The 19,628-nt window shown below is 32.7% G+C and overlaps 3 protein-coding genes across 3 annotated transcripts; all 3 read left to right on the forward strand.

Moving 5' to 3' along the window:
- Positions 1-470: 470 nt before the first annotated feature.
- On the forward strand, positions 471-2,057 carry LOC148240394 (uncharacterized). Its single transcript, XM_088209515.1, has 3 exons — positions 471-973; positions 1,058-1,246; positions 1,356-2,057. Exons 1-3 carry the CDS (start codon positions 818-820, stop codon positions 1,539-1,541), a joined length of 531 nt encoding a protein of 176 aa, XP_088065641.1. The 5' UTR covers positions 471-817; the 3' UTR covers positions 1,542-2,057.
- A 5,906-nt stretch (positions 2,058-7,963) lies between these two features.
- Positions 7,964-9,297, forward strand: LOC148240395 (uncharacterized). The gene is made up of 3 exons (XM_088209527.1): positions 7,964-8,211; positions 8,296-8,484; positions 8,596-9,297. Exons 1-3 carry the CDS (start codon positions 8,056-8,058, stop codon positions 8,779-8,781), a joined length of 531 nt encoding a protein of 176 aa, XP_088065653.1. The 5' UTR covers positions 7,964-8,055; the 3' UTR covers positions 8,782-9,297.
- A 5,603-nt stretch (positions 9,298-14,900) lies between these two features.
- LOC148240396 (uncharacterized) lies at positions 14,901-17,362 on the forward strand. Its single transcript, XM_088209503.1, has 3 exons — positions 14,901-15,452; positions 15,537-15,725; positions 15,829-17,362. The coding sequence occupies exons 1-3, from the start codon at positions 15,297-15,299 to the stop codon at positions 16,012-16,014; spliced, it is 531 nt and encodes a 176-aa protein (XP_088065629.1). The 5' UTR covers positions 14,901-15,296; the 3' UTR covers positions 16,015-17,362.
- Positions 17,363-19,628: the final 2,266 nt, after the last annotated feature.

Genomic DNA, 19,628 nt, shown 5'->3' on the forward strand with positions numbered 1-19,628 from the left:
GCATTGGTAACCATGTTGAGTCTCGAATTCTGTTTGTTTTTCATAACAAAAGAAAAGAACGAAAATCTTCTCGCGACACTAATAAACACCACGATTAGAGTTAAAAATCATATACGTGTTAAGTTAAATATAAGAATTTATATTTTTTTCATGGCATAGAAGGATTTGATATTAGTTCGAAGTTGTATTCACATATATATTTTTTTATTTATTTGTTCACACGTGTATATATTTTTTCAAAAAAAAATATTTGATAATGAAAAACTAAATGTGCATCAAGAATATCTTTATAATAAAATAAGACAAAAAGTTATTATTTTATTTGTGCTCAAAATTTTTACTAGAGGGCATTATTTAATTATCAATATGTGAATATATATATATATATATATGAAAATATTATGCTATTACAAATATATACAGACACACACACACATAATATATAAGGCTTAGTAGGCTGAGATAAAAACTATATTTGTTATTAAATAATTGCAGATTTTTTAGCTTTAATTGGTCAGATTTATTAGTGGGCAAAGGGGATGGATTGAAAGAGGGAAAAAAGAGAAAAGAGACGTAGATGGACGGAAAAAAATAAAAGTTAATAATTTTTTAGGTTAAGACAAAAATATAAAATGTAATAAAATATGTTTCTTTTACTCTAAAATAAGGGAAAAAAAAAAAGAGATATGTAATAAAATATCCAACGCCGCCATCCTCAATTTACATTTCTCTCTCTCTCTCTCTATCTCTCTCTGTGCGTGTCCCTCTCTCTCCCTCTCTCTCTCTCTCTCTCCCTATCTCTCTCTCAATTTACAACATGTCTCATACAAAAATTGAGAGTTCAGAACTCACTGGTTCCGAAATACAGCCACACATTGAACGACATGAAGAGGCAGGTGCATCTAACCGAAATTCAACCTCTAAAGGATCAGAAGCATCAAACTTAATTGATCGAGTACGAGCTATAGTCGGAGTAAGTATCGAACTATACAGATACGCGAAGGATCCGGTGGGTTTTTTTAAAATAAATTTACTAACACGCTCCCCCTTGAAACAGAAAAGGGTAAGGGAGTTGCGAGCGAAGGTGCAAGAAGAAGAGAATGAGAAGAAAGCACGCGAAGCAGCCGAGGCAGAACGGTTAGCTGCAGAAGGAGAAAATATTGCATCTGAGGCCGTGGCAGCTGTCCCCATTTCTTTCAGAAGGCCTGATGAAGAAATTGTCCATCCATACGAACCCAGTCAAATGGTGCGTCCACAATCTGCATATATATGTGCATAGATATATATATATATATATATATATATACATATCAAATTTTTTCTAGGTTTTTTAGATTACAGCTTGATGTGTGTAGGGGCACCAGCAGCAACCTAAGAAACGACAGAAATGTCCAGTAGCAGGAAGAGCCACAGTTTCTTTTACCCTTCCAGAGGATCTTCTGGTCTTAGCTGATAACATCCAACTGGTTAGTAAATATTTCTGTCGCTTAAATCTCTCGTATCATCTTGTATGTCAAATGGGTTTTGTAGAAAATTGGTAAATGGTTAATTTTCTTGATGGTAGTATACTTCTGACCAACTCATTCCACCCAAAACGAGTCATCGGTACACAATTAGGCAAAGAACCGAAGGGTGGACTATAGAGAGACGGCGACGTGCAACTATGAGATATGATTCAGTAAGTCCCATTAATTTTTTGAACTGAACAAGCTGGTTTTTTCGGAGCATGCATCTAGAAATTGAGAACTCTACACATGGTTTCCCAAGAACATTGACAACATTTACTTGATGTGTTACTGCAGTATTTCATTCATAGGGAATCACAGGGATTATTCCGATCAGCGGTGGAAGTCACGGACTTTATACTATATGAGCTCTACCCAGAGAAGCCGACTCCCAAGCCAAGGAAGGAAAAGGCAGAAGAAGGGAGTGGTTCTCCAGTGAGGAAGAAGGTAGGCAGGCCGAGAAAAAATAAGGTGGATGGGGAACAAGGAAGTACTCCGGTAAGAAGGAAGGTTGGCAGGCCAAGGAAGGTGGCGGATGGGGAAAAACTGACTCCTTCTGTATGTTGTTTTTCAGTGTATACAGTGGAAATATCGCAGTCGCAATTAATTTTCTAATACTAAAATATTTTTTCTAGATTTCTCTTATTCTTTTTTGCTGCGCAGGTGGATGTGCAGAGGAAGGAAAAGGGAAAGAGAAAGAGGGTGGAAGAAGAGGTTGATCCATTTGTAATTAAATTGATTATTACACACAATACATTTATAAATTTTACGGCTGAAATAAACTCTGTTTCTAATTTCTGTAGTTGATAAAGGATTTCCAACAGAAACTGGTACTTGAACCCAAGGACAAAAGTACAAAAATTTATTTGGTGGGTACAGTTTTATGAACATCTTTAGTTATAATATGATTAAGCAACAAGTAATATATTTTTTTGTTCAGGATGCAAAAGAAAGTATTATTCTTGATGAGGGAGAAGAAAATACGAACATGCATAAAATTAGAGAGAAGATGCTGCAGCCTAAAAAGAATTATGTAGAAGAGCTGTACAGGAGAAATAATAATGAGGGGGAGCAAAAGTTAGACGTTGGTGGTTTTTCTGGAAAAACCAAGAAGGACCTCCAACTCTTCCATCGATCTAAACCTAGAACCACTTGTAAGTCTACCTTAACTCAACAAATGGATAGTGATATATATTTCAAGCTATACCTAAAACCACTAACGCTCATACTTTGGCGACCATGTATTGTGTATATATTGCTTTTATTCTTGCTTTTAAATGTAATGAATGCTTCATAATTGGTAGCAGATGAGGGAAGTAGCACGATGGGCAATGAAGAATTTGTCATTCCAGAAAATGAGAAAGCCAATCAAGGTATTAACATATTATATATGCGCGTAGCTGAGGTGATATATATATATATATATATATATATGTCTGTATCTATATATGTGCACAAACTGAAGTGTTTTTCTTTTACGTATAATGAGTGTTTGATGTCTGGTAACAGAGAAAGACAAAAGCATGACTGGTAACGAAGAATTTATCATACCAGAAAGAGAGAATGACAATCGAGATACGCATATATTTATACATGTAGTGTGATATACACATCTATGTACATAGACCTACGCATCTATACATACATATATATATATATGCATGTAATTAAGTGTTTGTTTAGGATGCAATGCACAGCAACTAAGTACAAGAACCTATAGTAATATATATGCACATATTTATATGTTACCTAGTTGATGTTATATGTAGATATATGTACATTACTTAAGTGTTTGTTTAGAATGTAATCTCACATCAACTAAGTACGAAAACTTATAGCAATGTTTTACTATCATAACATTTTAGGACTAAATCTAATATGATTTTGAACTAATTAAGTAATGCGCATACGAGCTATCTTTTGTTGATATTATTCTATCTATACATAATGATCATCTTAGGTACGAACCTAACAGTAATATTAATAACATTGACTCAATTGTTACAGCAGCAATGGATGGAGAGGCAGCAGTAAAAAGGGGCATCAATGAAACAGGGAATGCGCCAGTAATAAGCTTTGGCAATGACGAGATAGAAAGAACGACGATGAACATTGGAGGCGAAATGGTATTGGAGAACTCTAATATGCTAATGATGCAACCCGACGAGAAAACTGTTTTTACTTCTGCAGATGAAGGTCTCAGGTCGCTAATGAACTTAGTAGATGAAAAGGTTAAGTCTAAAAATGATGTTGTTAGGCCTGAAATTGATGTTGCGAGTTCTGCCAACGGAATTACTGGCTCCACTGATGAAGAACTAGAGTCGTTAAGGGTTCAAATTGATGGATTTGCTGGAGAAAGCTGTCCAGATTTGGAGTCAATAATGAAGGAGGGTCTTTGTCGATTCAATCATCGTTGATTCTTATCACCCTATTGATATTTTTAAAAATTTTCAGACATTTTCATTACATTAAATCATTTGTATTTTTTTAAATATCTGGACATTTTGATTAGATTAAATCTTTTATTTCTTCTTAAATTTTCAGAAATTTTCATTGGAGTAAACTCTTTATCATTACACATCTCTTTCTGCTGTCATTTCGACTTGGTATTAATAATTTCATTATGAACATATAATACACCTATGAGTATGCTAATACAATTTACATATAATTTCATTTCATTTCATTACATATAATATACCTAGCAGCATGCATGTCTATGAATGATGACACAATTTACATATGATATATGCATTTTAAGTACGCTTGCCTAGTAAAAACTATAGTCATATCTAATACCCACGTTACACACATGTACTATGCTCATCATAAAATATATATGGCCATCCTTGTGAAGACATGCATACGTACTGTGTGATTGAAAGAAAAGATTTAGTAATTAATGGTGTCTCCAACTTAATAGAGTTTATCATAATTTATATAAGTCTAACATTGGTTATATATAAAAGTTCATCCAAATGCTCACACACTGTAAAAACAACTCATCCTACATTTACACACTTGAAAGGAAAAGTAAAAAAGAAATTAATTATTTGTAATTAATATACGTAATACAGGTTTTAAAATAAAGATGGATTAGAGAAATTAATATAAGGAAGTTATTTTAATTAAATAAAAACAAAAAAGGGGTAAATAATAATAGGTAATAAGGTCCATGCATTTCAGTGTTCAGTTTTGGACATGATAGATACGCAAAATGCATAGCATTTAATTCAGTAGATAATTTTACCTGTAATATTACTGGAGAGCAGTCAAAAAGCATTTTACTTTCAGCAGAAGGAAAATATATAAATTTGGGATATAAACAGAAATCATTTTTCTATAAACCTTATCTTTATATCTTGTGCCAATAAAAACAAATTTGAATATTGTACATATATCATTAATTAAGTTATAAATGTAGGAGTTAAGCCTTAAAATTAATTATAAGTACGAAATTAAAAATTTAACTAAAACTACAAAATTTTATAAAATTTCCATATTCATTGACAATCCTATATTAGATTTAAAATATTAAATACATTTTTCGCAAGAAAAAAAAAAAAAAAAAAAAAAAAAAAAAAAAAAAAAAGAGAATCAGCAATTCAAAATATCATGTGTAAGATATCTTTTACTGTACATATACAATTTATTAACTAAGAATATATAAATTTTGTAATCATATTTTTTATCAAAAATTCTTCTCTCCGTAAACTCCTTGATTTTGGTAAATTGGATTATTTTTTTCAAGTTACAAGTCAAGGGGTTGGAAATTCGCTAACTGTATCAGTTTTTACAAACTGTCCTAGAGTACATTAGGAAGACGAAAATTCGCAACGACTCTGGAGACCTGCTGAATAAAAGAGCAAGTAATTTCATGTTAAACTTACTAAAACAAAACATTGCAATTGGAAACTTACGTATAAAGAAAAGTAACTGCTCATAGTTCTAACATCAATTATTGGCCTTAGATTATGTATTTAAATTTGGGAGTTAATAAAAATTCTAAAATGATATTTAAAAAAAAAAAAAAAAAGTTTGCGCTAAGGTACATACCATCATTATCATCTTCCATGTTGTAATGACGTAATCATCTTCGTCATCGTTACAATCAATGTTCCTCAACAATTTTAAGTATATTAGGCAAAATTCGCGTTGTTTTACCAAAAGGGAGATCTTTCTGTAAAATAATATGATTCAAAACTTTCTAAATCTCTTGCAAGTGCAAAACAAATTATTCGTCTACATGAATTTATATATGTAGACATGTTAAACTTTACGTGTTTCAAATGCACAGAGATATAAGTCTATAGAACGGAGAAGCATGAGATATACTACATGCACATGAAGCATGTTGTAGGACGAAGATATTCTTGATTTGAGTGCTTCATACAAACTTTAGATTGATTTTTAAAGAAATAAAATTAAGTATTGTCATGCATCGAGAAAAAAGGGGAAGATTTTTTTTAACTATGATATTGATTTTGATGATTGACGAAAATTTAACTAGTTCTAATATTTATTAATTAGCAAGCGCAACATAATTCATGAAAGTGGAATAAAACACATAAGATTTTTTTTTTTTTATGTTGTTGCTTATCTTCTATATAATTAAGTATTTCAATTTTGAAGGCTCGGGATATTTTTACTCAAAATTCCCTAATGAACTTGCTTTGAGCAACTTGCAGACCTCTATATATTTAATTTGTCTAAGGGAACATAAAGCATCCTAATTTCAACTCATTTCGTTCTCATTTAAACTCACTTATACATCTAGAGACCCAATAATCCACTAATGCAAATCCACGGTAAGTACAAAACTTTCAGTCAAAAATATATCTTCATTCATAACGCACTTGAGTAATTATCGCTAGCTCCTTTCTAAGAGAGCTATACATAGGGGCAACTTAAAGTGGAAACCTAGGCATAATTTTTGCACGCAAGAGGGTTCAGCTTACCATAAAGTTTGGGCTTTATGTTATGCAAATGTAGCATGACCTTCCGTTCAGCTGTATAGGAGGTTAATGTCACTAATCTTAATATTCTCGCACGGCAGGGCAATGCTGCAAGAAAAGCTGGCCGCCACTTTAGTTGTAGTGGTGCCGCGAATATTCTTGAAAACATCATTTCTAATCTAAAAAAATGAGGATCTCCTAAAAAAGAATGCAATATATATATATATATATGAGAAGTTTGATCATAGTTTTAGGTTGAATCAAACAAATTATGTATGGTTATACGTACCTGCAATTTACACAAATTATGTGGGCAGTATTGCTGATCGATAAAAATTGGACCACCGACACTTCCTACGATAATGTCCTCGAAGTGCAGCTTCGACACATTTAACCTTTTTGGAGTGGAGAGCCAAGTCTTAATTCTCACACCATTCGTGGTGTTCCTGATAGTACAATTCACAACTGAGATCCCTTCCGCAGGCTCTTCGTTGTCATACTTGTCAATGCTACGTATGCTTATTCCATGACCAGATCCATACACAACCTTCGTCGTGTTCAAGTTTCTAGTGTCGTCTCCGATGGAGATGCAGTCACCGTCGGTTGAGATTACGGACTCACTGATGGCGATCCCATTTGATCGAACCAAATAGGTGGCTTATGTATTACGACTTTCATCTGGCACTGTAATGCTAGCATGCTGGAAGTTAATGGTTTTGCAACCTAAGACATTGATATGAAAGTTTTTGCTATTTAGGGAAGTCATGTGATAGACAACTGCATTGGTAACCATGTTGAGTCTCGAATTCTGTTTGTTTTTCATAACAAAAGAAAAGAACGAAAATCTTCTCGCGACACTAATAAACACCACGATTAGAGTTAAAAATCATATACGTGTTAAGTTAAATATAAGAATTTATATTTTTTTCATGGCATAGAAGGATTTGAGATTAGTTCGAAGTTGTATTCACATATATATTTTTTTATTTATTTGTTCACACGTGTATATATTTTTTCAAAAAAAAATATTTGATAATGAAAAACTAAATGTGTATCAAGAATATCTTTATAATAAAATAAGACAAAAAGTTATTATTTTATTTGTGCTCAAAATTTTTACTAGAGGGCATTATTTAATTATCAATATGTGAATATATATATATATATATATGAAAATATTATGCTATTACAAATATATACAGACACACACACACATAATATATAAGGCTTAGTAGGCTGAGATAAAAACTATATTTGTTATTAAATAATTGCAGATTTTTTAGCTTTAATTGGTCAGATTTATTAGTGGGCAAAGGGGATGGATTGAAAGAGGGAAAAAAGAGAAAAGAGACGTAGATGGACGGAAAAAAATAAAAGTTAATAATTTTTTAGGTTAAGACAAAAATATAAAATGTAATAAAATATGTTTCTTTTACTCTAAAATAAGGGAAAAAAAAAAGAGATATGTAATAAAATATCCAACGCCGCCATCCTCAATTTACATTTCTCTCTCTCTCTCTCTATCTCTCTCTGTGCGTGTCCCTCTCTCTCCCTCTCTCTCTCTCTCTCTCCCTATCTCTCTCTCAATTTACAACATGTCTCATACAAAAATTGAGAGTTCAGAACTCACTGGTTCCGAAATACAGCCACACATTGAACGACATGAAGAGGCAGGTGCATCTAACCGAAATTCAACCTCTAAAGGATCAGAAGCATCAAACTTAATTGATCGAGTACGAGCTATAGTCGGAGTAAGTATCGAACTATACAGATACGCGAAGGATCCGGTGGGTTTTTTTAAAATAAATTTACTAACACGCTCCCCCTTGAAACAGAAAAGGGTAAGGGAGTTGCGAGCGAAGGTGCAAGAAGAAGAGAATGAGAAGAAAGCACGCGAAGCAGCCGAGGCAGAACGGTTAGCTGCAGAAGGAGAAAATATTGCATCTGAGGCCGTGGCAGCTGTCCCCATTTCTTTCAGAAGGCCTGATGAAGAAATTGTCCATCCATACGAACCCAGTCAAATGGTGCGTCCACAATCTGCATATATATGTGCATAGATATATATATATATATATATATATATATATATATCAAATTTTTTCTAGGTTTTTTAGATTACAGCTTGATGTGTGTAGGGGCACCAGCAGCAACCTAAGAAACGACAGAAATGTCCAGTAGCAGGAAGAGCCACAGTTTCTTTTACCCTTCCAGAGGATCTTCTGGTCTTAGCTGATAACATCCAACTGGTTAGTAAATATTTCTGTCGCTTAAATCTCTCGTATCATCTTGTATGTCAAATGGGTTTTGTAGAAAATTGGTAAATGGTTAATTTTCTTGATGGTAGTATACTTCTGACCAACTCATTCCACCCAAAACGAGTCATCGGTACACAATTAGGCAAAGAACCGAAGGGTGGACTATAGAGAGACGGCGACGTGCAACTATGAGATATGATTCAGTAAGTCCCATTAATTTTTTGAACTGAACAAGCTGGTTTTTTCGGAGCATGCATCTAGAAATTGAGAACTCTACACATGGTTTCCCAAGAACATTGACAACATTTACTTGATGTGTTACTGCAGTATTTCATTCATAGGGAATCACAGGGATTATTCCGATCAGCGGTGGAAGTCACGGACTTTATACTATATGAGCTCTACCCAGAGAAGCCGACTCCCAAGCCAAGGAAGGAAAAGGCAGAAGAAGGGAGTGGTTCTCCAGTGAGGAAGAAGGTAGGCAGGCCGAGAAAAAATAAGGTGGATGGGGAACAAGGAAGTACTCCGGTAAGAAGGAAGGTTGGCAGGCCAAGGAAGGTGGCGGATGGGGAAAAACTGACTCCTTCTGTATGTTGTTTTTCAGTGTATACAGTGGAAATATCGCAGTCGCAATTAATTTTCTAATACTAAAATATTTTTTCTAGATTTCTCTTATTCTTTTTTGCTGCGCAGGTGGATGTGCAGAGGAAGGAAAAGGGAAAGAGAAAGAGGGTGGAAGAAGAGGTTGATCCATTTGTAATTAAATTGATTATTACACACAATACATTTATAAATTTTACGGCTGAAATAAACTCTGTTTCTAATTTCTGTAGTTGATAAAGGATTTCCAACAGAAACTGGTACTTGAACCCAAGGACAAAAGTACAAAAATTTATTTGGTGGGTACAGTTTTATGAACATCTTTAGTTATAATATGATTAAGCAACAAGTAATATATTTTTTTGTTCAGGATGCAAAAGAAAGTATTATTCTTGATGAGGGAGAAGAAAATACGAACATGCATAAAATTAGAGAGAAGATGCTGCAGCCTAAAAAGAATTATGTAGAAGAGCTGTACAGGAGAAATAATAATGAGGGGGAGCAAAAGTTAGACGTTGGTGGTTTTTCTGGAAAAACCAAGAAGGACCTCCAACTCTTCCATCGATCTAAACCTAGAACCACTTGTAAGTCTACCTTAACTCAACAAATGGATAGTGATATATATTTCAAGCTATACCTAAAACCACTAACGCTCATACTTTGGCGACCATGTATTGTGTATATATTGCTTTTATTCTTGCTTTTAAATGTAATGAATGCTTCATAATTGGTAGCAGATGAGGGAAGTAGCACGATGGGCAATGAAGAATTTGTCATTCCAGAAAATGAGAAAGCCAATCAAGGTATTAACATATTATATATGCGCGTAGCTGAGGTGATATATATATATATATATATATATATGTCTGTATCTATATATGTGCACAAACTGAAGTGTTTTTCTTTTACGTATAATGAGTGTTTGATGTCTGGTAACAGAGAAAGACAAAAGCATGACTGGTAACGAAGAATTTATCATACCAGAAAGAGAGAATGACAATCGAGATACGCATATATTTATACATGTAGTGTGATATACACATCTATGTACATAGACCTACGCATCTATACATACATATATATATATATGCATGTAATTAAGTGTTTGTTTAGGATGCAATGCACAGCAACTAAGTACAAGAACCTATAGTAATATATATGCACATATTTATATGTTACCTAGTTGATGTTATATGTAGATATATGTACATTACTTAAGTGTTTGTTTAGAATGTAATCTCACATCAACTAAGTACGAAAACTTATAGCAATGTTTTACTATCATAACATTTTAGGACTAAATCTAATATGATTTTGAACTAATTAAGTAATGCGCATACGAGCTATCTTTTGTTGATATTATTCTATCTATACATAATGATCATCTTAGGTACGAACCTAACAGTAATATTAATAACATTGACTCAATTGTTACAGCAGCAATGGATGGAGAGGCAGCAGTAAAAAGGGGCATCAATGAAACAGGGAATGCGCCAGTAATAAGCTTTGGCAATGACGAGATAGAAAGAACGACGATGAACATTGGAGGCGAAATGGTATTGGAGAACTCTAATATGCTAATGATGCAACCCGACGAGAAAACTGTTTTTACTTCTGCAGATGAAGGTCTCAGGTCGCTAATGAACTTAGTAGATGAAAAGGTTAAGTCTAAAAATGATGTTGTTAGGCCTGAAATTGATGTTGCGAGTTCTGCCAACGGAATTACTGGCTCCACTGATGAAGAACTAGAGTCGTTAAGGGTTCAAATTGATGGATTTGCTGGAGAAAGCTGTCCAGATTTGGAGTCAATAATGAAGGAGGGTCTTTGTCGATTCAATCATCGTTGATTCTTATCACCCTATTGATATTTTTAAAAATTTTCAGACATTTTCATTACATTAAATCATTTGTATTTTTTTAAATATCTGGACATTTTGATTAGATTAAATCTTTTATTTCTTCTTAAATTTTCAGAAATTTTCATTGGAGTAAACTCTTTATCATTACACATCTCTTTCTGCTGTCATTTCGACTTGGTATTAATAATTTCATTATGAACATATAATACACCTATGAGTATGCTAATACAATTTACATATAATTTCATTTCATTTCATTACATATAATATACCTAGCAGCATGCATGTCTATGAATGATGACACAATTTACATATGATATATGCATTTTAAGTACGCTTGCCTAGTAAAAACTATAGTCATATCTAATACCCACGTTACACACATGTACTATGCTCATCATAAAATATATATGGCCATCCTTGTGAAGACATGCATACGTACTGTGTGATTGAAAGAAAAGATTTAGTAATTAATGGTGTCTCCAACTTAATAGAGTTTATCATAATTTATATAAGTCTAACATTGGTTATATATAAAAGTTCATCCAAATGCTCACACACTGTAAAAACAACTCATCCTACATTTACACACTTGAAAGGAAAAGTAAAAAAGAAATTAATTATTTGTAATTAATATACGTAATACAGGTTTTAAAATAAAGATGGATTAGAGAAATTAATATAAGGAAGTTATTTTAATTAAATAAAAACAAAAAAGGGGTAAATAATAATAGGTAATAAGGTCCATGCATTTCAGTGTTCAGTTTTGGACATGATAGATACGCAAAATGCATAGCATTTAATTCAGTAGATAATTTTACCTGTAATATTACTGGAGAGCAGTCAAAAAGCATTTTACTTTCAGCAGAAGGAAAATATATAAATTTGGGATATAAACAGAAATCATTTTTCTATAAACCTTATCTTTATATCTTGTGCCAATAAAAACAAATTTGAATATTGTACATATATCATTAATTAAGTTATAAATGTAGGAGTTAAGCCTTAAAATTAATTATAAGTACGAAATTAAAAATTTAACTAAAACTACAAAATTTTATAAAATTTCCATATTCATTGACAATCCTATATTAGATTTAAAATATTAAATACATTTTTCGCAAGAAAAAAAAAAAAAAAAAAAAAAAAAAAAAAAAAAGAGAATCAGCAATTCAAAATATCATGTGTAAGATATCTTTTACTGTACATATACAATTTATTAACTAAGAATATATAAATTTTGTAATCATATTTTTTATCAAAAATTCTTCTCTCCGTAAACTCCTTGATTTTGGTAAATTGGATTATTTTTTTCAAGTTACAAGTCAAGGGGTTGGAAATTCGCTAACTGTATCAGTTTTTACAAACTGTCCTAGAGTACATTAGGAAGACGAAAATTCGCAACGACTCTGGAGACCTGCTGAATAAAAGAGCAAGTAATTTCATGTTAAACTTACTAAAACAAAACATTGCAATTGGAAACTTACGTATAAAGAAAAGTAACTGCTCATAGTTCTAACATCAATTATTGGCCTTAGATTATGTATTTAAATTTGGGAGTTAATAAAAATTCTAAAATGATATTTAAAAAAAAAAAAAAAAAGTTTGCGCTAAGGTACATACCATCATTATCATCTTCCATGTTGTAATGACGTAATCATCTTCGTCATCGTTACAATCAATGTTCCTCAACAATTTTAAGTATATTAGGCAAAATTCGCGTTGTTTTACCAAAAGGGAGATCTTTCTGTAAAATAATATGATTCAAAACTTTCTAAATCTCTTGCAAGTGCAAAACAAATTATTCGTCTACATGAATTTATATATGTAGACATGTTAAACTTTACGTGTTTCAAATGCACAGAGATATAAGTCTATAGAACGGAGAAGCATGAGATATACTACATGCACATGAAGCATGTTGTAGGACGAAGATATTCTTGATTTGAGTGCTTCATACAAACTTTAGATTGATTTTTAAAGAAATAAAATTAAGTATTGTCATGCATCGAGAAAAAAGGGGAAGATTTTTTTTAACTATGATATTGATTTTGATGATTGACGAAAATTTAACTAGTTCTAATATTTATTAATTAGCAAGCGCAACATAATTCATGAAAGTGGAATAAAACACATAAGATTTTTTTTTTTTTATGTTGTTGCTTATCTTCTATATAATTAAGTATTTCAATTTTGAAGGCTCGGGATATTTTTACTCAAAATTCCCTAATGAACTTGCTTTGAGCAACTTGCAGACCTCTATATATTTAATTTGTCTAAGGGAACATAAAGCATCCTAATTTCAACTCATTTCGTTCTCATTTAAACTCACTTATACATCTAGAGACCCAATAATCCACTAATGCAAATCCACGGTAAGTACAAAACTTTCAGTCAAAAATATATCTTCATTCATAACGCACTTGAGTAATTATCGCTAGCTCCTTTCTAAGAGAGCTATACATAGGGGCAACTTAAAGTGGAAACCTAGGCATAATTTTTGCACGCAAGAGGGTTCAGCTTACCATAAAGTTTGGGCTTTATGTTATGCAAATGTAGCATGACCTTCCGTTCAGCTGTATAGGAGGTTAATGTCACTAATCTTAATATTCTCGCACGGCAGGGCAATGCTGCAAGAAAAGCTGGCCGCCACTTTAGTTGTAGTGGTGCCGCGAATATTCTTGAAAACATCATTTCTAATCTAAAAAAATGAGGATCTCCTAAAAAAGAATGCAATATATATATATATATATGAGAAGTTTGATCATAGTTTTAGGTTGAATCAAACAAATTATGTATGGTTATACGTACCTGCAATTTACACAAATTATGTGGGCACTATTGCTGATCGATAAAAATTGGACCACCGACACTTCCTACGATAATGTCCTCGAAGTGCAGCTTCGACACATTTAACCTTTTTGGAGTGGAGAGCCAAGTCTTAATTCTCACACCATTCGTGGTGTTCCTGATAGTACAATTCACAACTGAGATCCCTTCCGCAGGCTCTTCGTTGTCATACTTGTCAATGCTACGTATGCTTATTCCATGACCAGATCCATACACAACCTTCGTCGTGTTCAAGTTTCTAGTGTCGTCTCCGATGGAGATGCAGTCACCGTCGGTTGAGATTACGGACTCACTGATGGCGATCCCATTTGATCGAACCAAATAGGTGGCTTATGTATTACGACTTTCATCTGGCACTGTAATGCTAGCATGCTGGAAGTTAATGGTTTTGCAACCTAAGACATTGATATGAAAGTTTTTGCTATTTAGGGAAGTCATGTGATAGACAACTGCATTGGTAACCATGTTGAGTCTCGAATTCTGTTTGTTTTTCATAACAAAAGAAAAGAACGAAAATCTTCTCGCGACACTAATAAACACCACGATTAGAGTTAAAAATCATATACGTGTTAAGTTAAATATAAGAATTTATATTTTTTTCATGGCATAGAAGGATTTGAGATTAGTTCGAAGTTGTATTCACATATATATTTTTTTATTTATTTGTTCACACGTGTATATATTTTTTCAAAAAAAAATATTTGATAATGAAAAACTAAATGTGTATCAAGAATATCTTTATAATAAAATAAGACAAAAAGTTATTATTTTATTTGTGCTCAAAATTTTTACTAGAGGGCATTATTTAATTATCAATATGTGAATATATATATATATATATATATATGAAAATATTATGCTATTACAAATATATACAGACACACACACACATAATATATAAGGCTTAGTAGGCTGAGATAAAAACTATATTTGTTATTAAATAATTGCAGATTTTTTAGCTTTAATTGGTCAGATTTATTAGTGGGCAAAGGGGATGGATTGAAAGAGGGAAAAAAGAGAAAAGAGACGTAGATGGACGGAAAAAAATAAAAGTTAATAATTTTTTAGGTTAAGACAAAAATATAAAATGTAATAAAATATGTTTCTTTTACTCTAAAATAAGGGAAAAAAAAAAAGAGATATGTAATAAAATATCCAACGCCGCCATCCTCAATTTACATTTCTCTCTCTCTCTCTCTATCTCTCTCTGTGCGTGTCCCTCTCTCTCCCTCTCTCTCTCTCTCTCTCCCTATCTCTCTCTCAATTTACAACATGTCTCATACAAAAATTGAGAGTTCAGAACTCACTGGTTCCGAAATACAGCCACACATTGAACGACATGAAGAGGCAGGTGCATCTAACCGAAATTCAACCTCTAAAGGATCAGAAGCATCAAACTTAATTGATCGAGTACGAGCTATAGTCGGAGTAAGTATCGAACTATACAGATACGCGAAGGATCCGGTGGGTTTTTTTAAAATAAATTTACTAACACGCTCCCCCTTGAAACAGAAAAGGGTAAGGGAGTTGCGAGCGAAGGTGCAAGAAGAAGAGAATGAGAAGAAAGCACGCGAAGCAGCCGAGGCAGAACGGTTAGCTGCAGAAGGAGAAAATATTGCATCTGAGGCCGTGGCAGCTGTCCCCATTTCTTTCAGAAGGCCTGATGAAGAAATTGTCCATCCATACGAACCCAGTCAAATGGTGCGTCCACAATCTGCATATATATGTGCATAGATATATATATATATATATATATATATCAAATTTTTTCTAGGTTTTTTAGATTACAGCTTGATGTGTGTAGGGGCACCAGCAGCAACCTAAGAAACGACAGAAATGTCCAGTAGCAGGAAGAGCCACAGTTTCTTTTACCCTTCCAGAGGATCTTCTGGTCTTAGCTGATAACATCCAACTGGTTAGTAAATATTTCTGTCGCTTAAATCTCTCGTATCATCTTGTATGTCAAATGGGTTTTGTAGAAAATTGGTAAATGGTTAATTTTCTTGATGGTAGTATACTTCTGACCAACTCATTCCACCCAAAACGAGTCATCGGTACACAATTAGGCAAAGAACCGAAGGGTGGACTATAGAGAGACGGCGACGTGCAACTATGAGATATGATTCAGTAAGTCCCATTAATTTTTTGAACTGAACAAGCTGGTTTTTTCGGAGCATGCATCTAGAAATTGAGAACTCTACACATGGTTTCCCAAGAACATTGACAACATTTACTTGATGTGTTACTGCAGTATTTCATTCATAGGGAATCACAGGGATTATTCCGATCAGCGGTGGAAGTCACGGACTTTATACTATATGAGCTCTACCCAGAGAAGCCGACTCCCAAGCCAAGGAAGGAAAAGGCAGAAGAAGGGAGTGGTTCTCCAGTGAGGAAGAAGGTAGGCAGGCCGAGAAAAAATAAGGTGGATGGGGAACAAGGAAGTACTCCGGTAAGAAGGAAGGTTGGCAGGCCAAGGAAGGTGGCGGATGGGGAAAAACTGACTCCTTCTGTGTGTTGTTTTTCAGTGTATACAGTGGAAATATCGCAGTCGCAATTAATTTTCTAATACTAAAATATTTTTTCTAGATTTCTCTTATTCTTTTTTGCTGCGCAGGTGGATGTGCAGAGGAAGGAAAAGGGAAAGAGAAAGAGGGTGGAAGAAGAGGTTGATCCATTTGTAATTAAATTGATTATTACACACAATACATTTATAAATTTTACGGCTGAAATAAACTCTGTTTCTAATTTCTGTAGTTGATAAAGGATTTCCAACAGAAACTGGTACTTGAACCCAAGGACAAAAGTACAAAAATTTATTTGGTGGGTACAGTTTTATGAACATCTTTAGTTATAATATGATTAAGCAACAAGTAATATATTTTTTTGTTCAGGATGCAAAAGAAAGTATTATTCTTGATGAGGGAGAAGAAAATACGAACATGCATAAAATTAGAGAGAAGATGCTGCAGCCTAAAAAGAATTATGTAGAAGAGCTGTACAGGAGAAATAATAATGAGGGGGAGCAAAAGTTAGACGTTGGTGGTTTTTCTGGAAAAACCAAGAAGGACCTCCAACTCTTCCATCGATCTAAACCTAGAACCACTTGTAAGTCTACCTTAACTCAACAAATGGATAGTGATATATATTTCAAGCTATACCTAAAACCACTAACGCTCATACTTTGGCGACCATGTATTGTGTATATATTGCTTTTATTCTTGCTTTTAAATGTAATGAATGCTTCATAATTGGTAGCAGATGAGGGAAGTAGCACGATGGGCAATGAAGAATTTGTCATTCCAGAAAATGAGAAAGCCAATCAAGGTATTAACATATTATATATGCGCGTAGCTGAGGTGATATATATATATATATATATATATATATGTCTGTATCTATATATGTGCACAAACTGAAGTGTTTTTCTTTTACGTATAATGAGTGTTTGATGTCTGGTAACAGAGAAAGACAAAAGCATGACTGGTAACGAAGAATTTATCATACCAGAAAGAGAGAATGACAATCGAGATACGCATATATTTATACATGTAGTGTGATATACACATCTATGTACATAGACCTACGCATCTATACATACATATATATATATATGCATGTAATTAAGTGTTTGTTTAGGATGCAATGCACAGCAACTAAGTACAAGAACCTATAGTAATATATATGCACATATTTATATGTTACCTAGTTGATGTTATATGTAGATATATGTACATTACTTAAGTGTTTGTTTAGAATGTAATCTCACATCAACTAAGTACGAAAACTTATAGCAATGTTTTACTATCATAACATTTTAGGACTAAATCTAATATGATTTTGAACTAATTAAGTAATGCGCATACGAGCTATCTTTTGTTGATATTATTCTATCTATACATAATGATCATCTTAGGTACGAACCTAACAGTAATATTAATAACATTGACTCAATTGTTACAGCAGCAATGGATGGAGAGGCAGCAGTAAAAAGGGGCATCAATGAAACAGGGAATGCGCCAGTAATAAGCTTTGGCAATGACGAGATAGAAAGAACGACGATGAACATTGGAGGCGAAATGGTATTGGAGAACTCTAATATGCTAATGATGCAACCCGACGAGAAAACTGTTTTTACTTCTGCAGATGAAGGTCTCAGGTCGCTAATGAACTTAGTAGATGAAAAGGTTAAGTCTAAAAATGATGTTGTTAGGCCTGAAATTGATGTTGCGAGTTCTGCCAACGGAATTACTGGCTCCACTGATGAAGAACTAGAGTCGTTAAGGGTTCAAATTGATGGATTTGCTGGAGAAAGCTGTCCAGATTTGGAGTCAATAATGAAGGAGGGTCTTTGTCGATTCAATCATCGTTGATTCTTATCACCCTATTGATATTTTTAAAAATTTTCAGACATTTTCATTACATTAAATCATTTGTATTTTTTTAAATATCTGGACATTTTGATTAGATTAAATCTTTTATTTCTTCTTAAATTTTCAGAAATTTTCATTGGAGTAAACTCTTTATCATTACACATCTCTTTCTGCTGTCATTTCGACTTGGTATTAATAATTTCATTATGAACATATAATACACCTATGAGTATGCTAATACAATTTACATATAATTTCATTTCATTTCATTACATATAATATACCTAGCAGCATGCATGTCTATGAATGATGACACAATTTACATATGATATATGCATTTTAAGTACGCTTGCCTAGTAAAAACTATAGTCATATCTAATACCCACGTTACACACATGTACTATGCTCATCATAAAATATATATGGCCATCCTTGTGAAGACATGCATACGTACTGTGTGATTGAAAGAAAAGATTTAGTAATTAATGGTGTCTCCAACTTAATAGAGTTTATCATAATTTATATAAGTCTAACATTGGTTATATATAAAAGTTCATCCAAATGCTCACACACTGTAAAAACAACTCATCCTACATTTACACACTTGAAAGGAAAAGTAAAAAAGAAATTAATTATTTGTAATTAATATACGTAATACAGGTTTTAAAATAAAGATGGATTAGAGAAATTAATATAAGGAAGTTATTTTAATTAAATAAAAACAAAAAAGGGGTAAATAATAATAGGTAATAAGGTCCATGCATTTCAGTGTTCAGTTTTGGACATGATAGATACGCAAAATGCATAGCATTTAATTCAGTAGATAATTTTACCTGTAATATTACTGGAGAGCAGTCAAAAAGCATTTTACTTTCAGCAGAAGGAAAATATATAAATTTGGGATATAAACAGAAATCATTTTTCTATAAACCTTATCTTTATATCTTGTGCCAATAAAAACAAATTTGAATATTGTACATATATCATTAATTAAGTTATAAATGTAGGAGTTAAGCCTTAAAATTAATTATAAGTACGAAATTAAAAATTTAACTAAAACTACAAAATTTTATAAAATTTCCATATTCATTGACAATCCTATATTAGATTTAAAATATTAAATACATTTTTCGCAAGAAAAAAAAAAAAAAAAAAAAAAAAAAAAAAAAAAAGAGAATCAGCAATTCAAAATATCATGTGTAAGATATCTTTTACTGTACATATACAATTT

Source organism: Carica papaya, chromosome 8 (assembly GCF_054855325.1).
Source record: "Carica papaya isolate Zhongbai chromosome 8, ASM5485532v1, whole genome shotgun sequence".
NCBI lineage: Eukaryota > Viridiplantae > Streptophyta > Magnoliopsida > Brassicales > Caricaceae > Carica > Carica papaya.

Bases quoted from the DNA above. Each gene is read 5' to 3' on its own strand.
- LOC148240396 (XM_088209503.1), top strand. From the start codon at position 15,297: ATGTCTCATACAAAAATTGAGAGTTCAGAACTCACTGGTTCCGAAATA. The intron at 15,453-15,536 runs GTAAGTATCGAA...CCCTTGAAACAG, and splicing joins GAGTACGAGCTATAGTCGGA to AAAAGGGTAAGGGAGTTGCG. The intron at 15,726-15,828 runs GTGCGTCCACAA...TGATGTGTGTAG, and splicing joins CATACGAACCCAGTCAAATG to GGGCACCAGCAGCAACCTAA.
- LOC148240394 (XM_088209515.1), top strand. From the start codon at position 818: ATGTCTCATACAAAAATTGAGAGTTCAGAACTCACTGGTTCCGAAATA. The intron at 974-1,057 runs GTAAGTATCGAA...CCCTTGAAACAG, and splicing joins GAGTACGAGCTATAGTCGGA to AAAAGGGTAAGGGAGTTGCG. The intron at 1,247-1,355 runs GTGCGTCCACAA...TGATGTGTGTAG, and splicing joins CATACGAACCCAGTCAAATG to GGGCACCAGCAGCAACCTAA.
- LOC148240395 (XM_088209527.1), top strand. From the start codon at position 8,056: ATGTCTCATACAAAAATTGAGAGTTCAGAACTCACTGGTTCCGAAATA. The intron at 8,212-8,295 runs GTAAGTATCGAA...CCCTTGAAACAG, and splicing joins GAGTACGAGCTATAGTCGGA to AAAAGGGTAAGGGAGTTGCG. The intron at 8,485-8,595 runs GTGCGTCCACAA...TGATGTGTGTAG, and splicing joins CATACGAACCCAGTCAAATG to GGGCACCAGCAGCAACCTAA.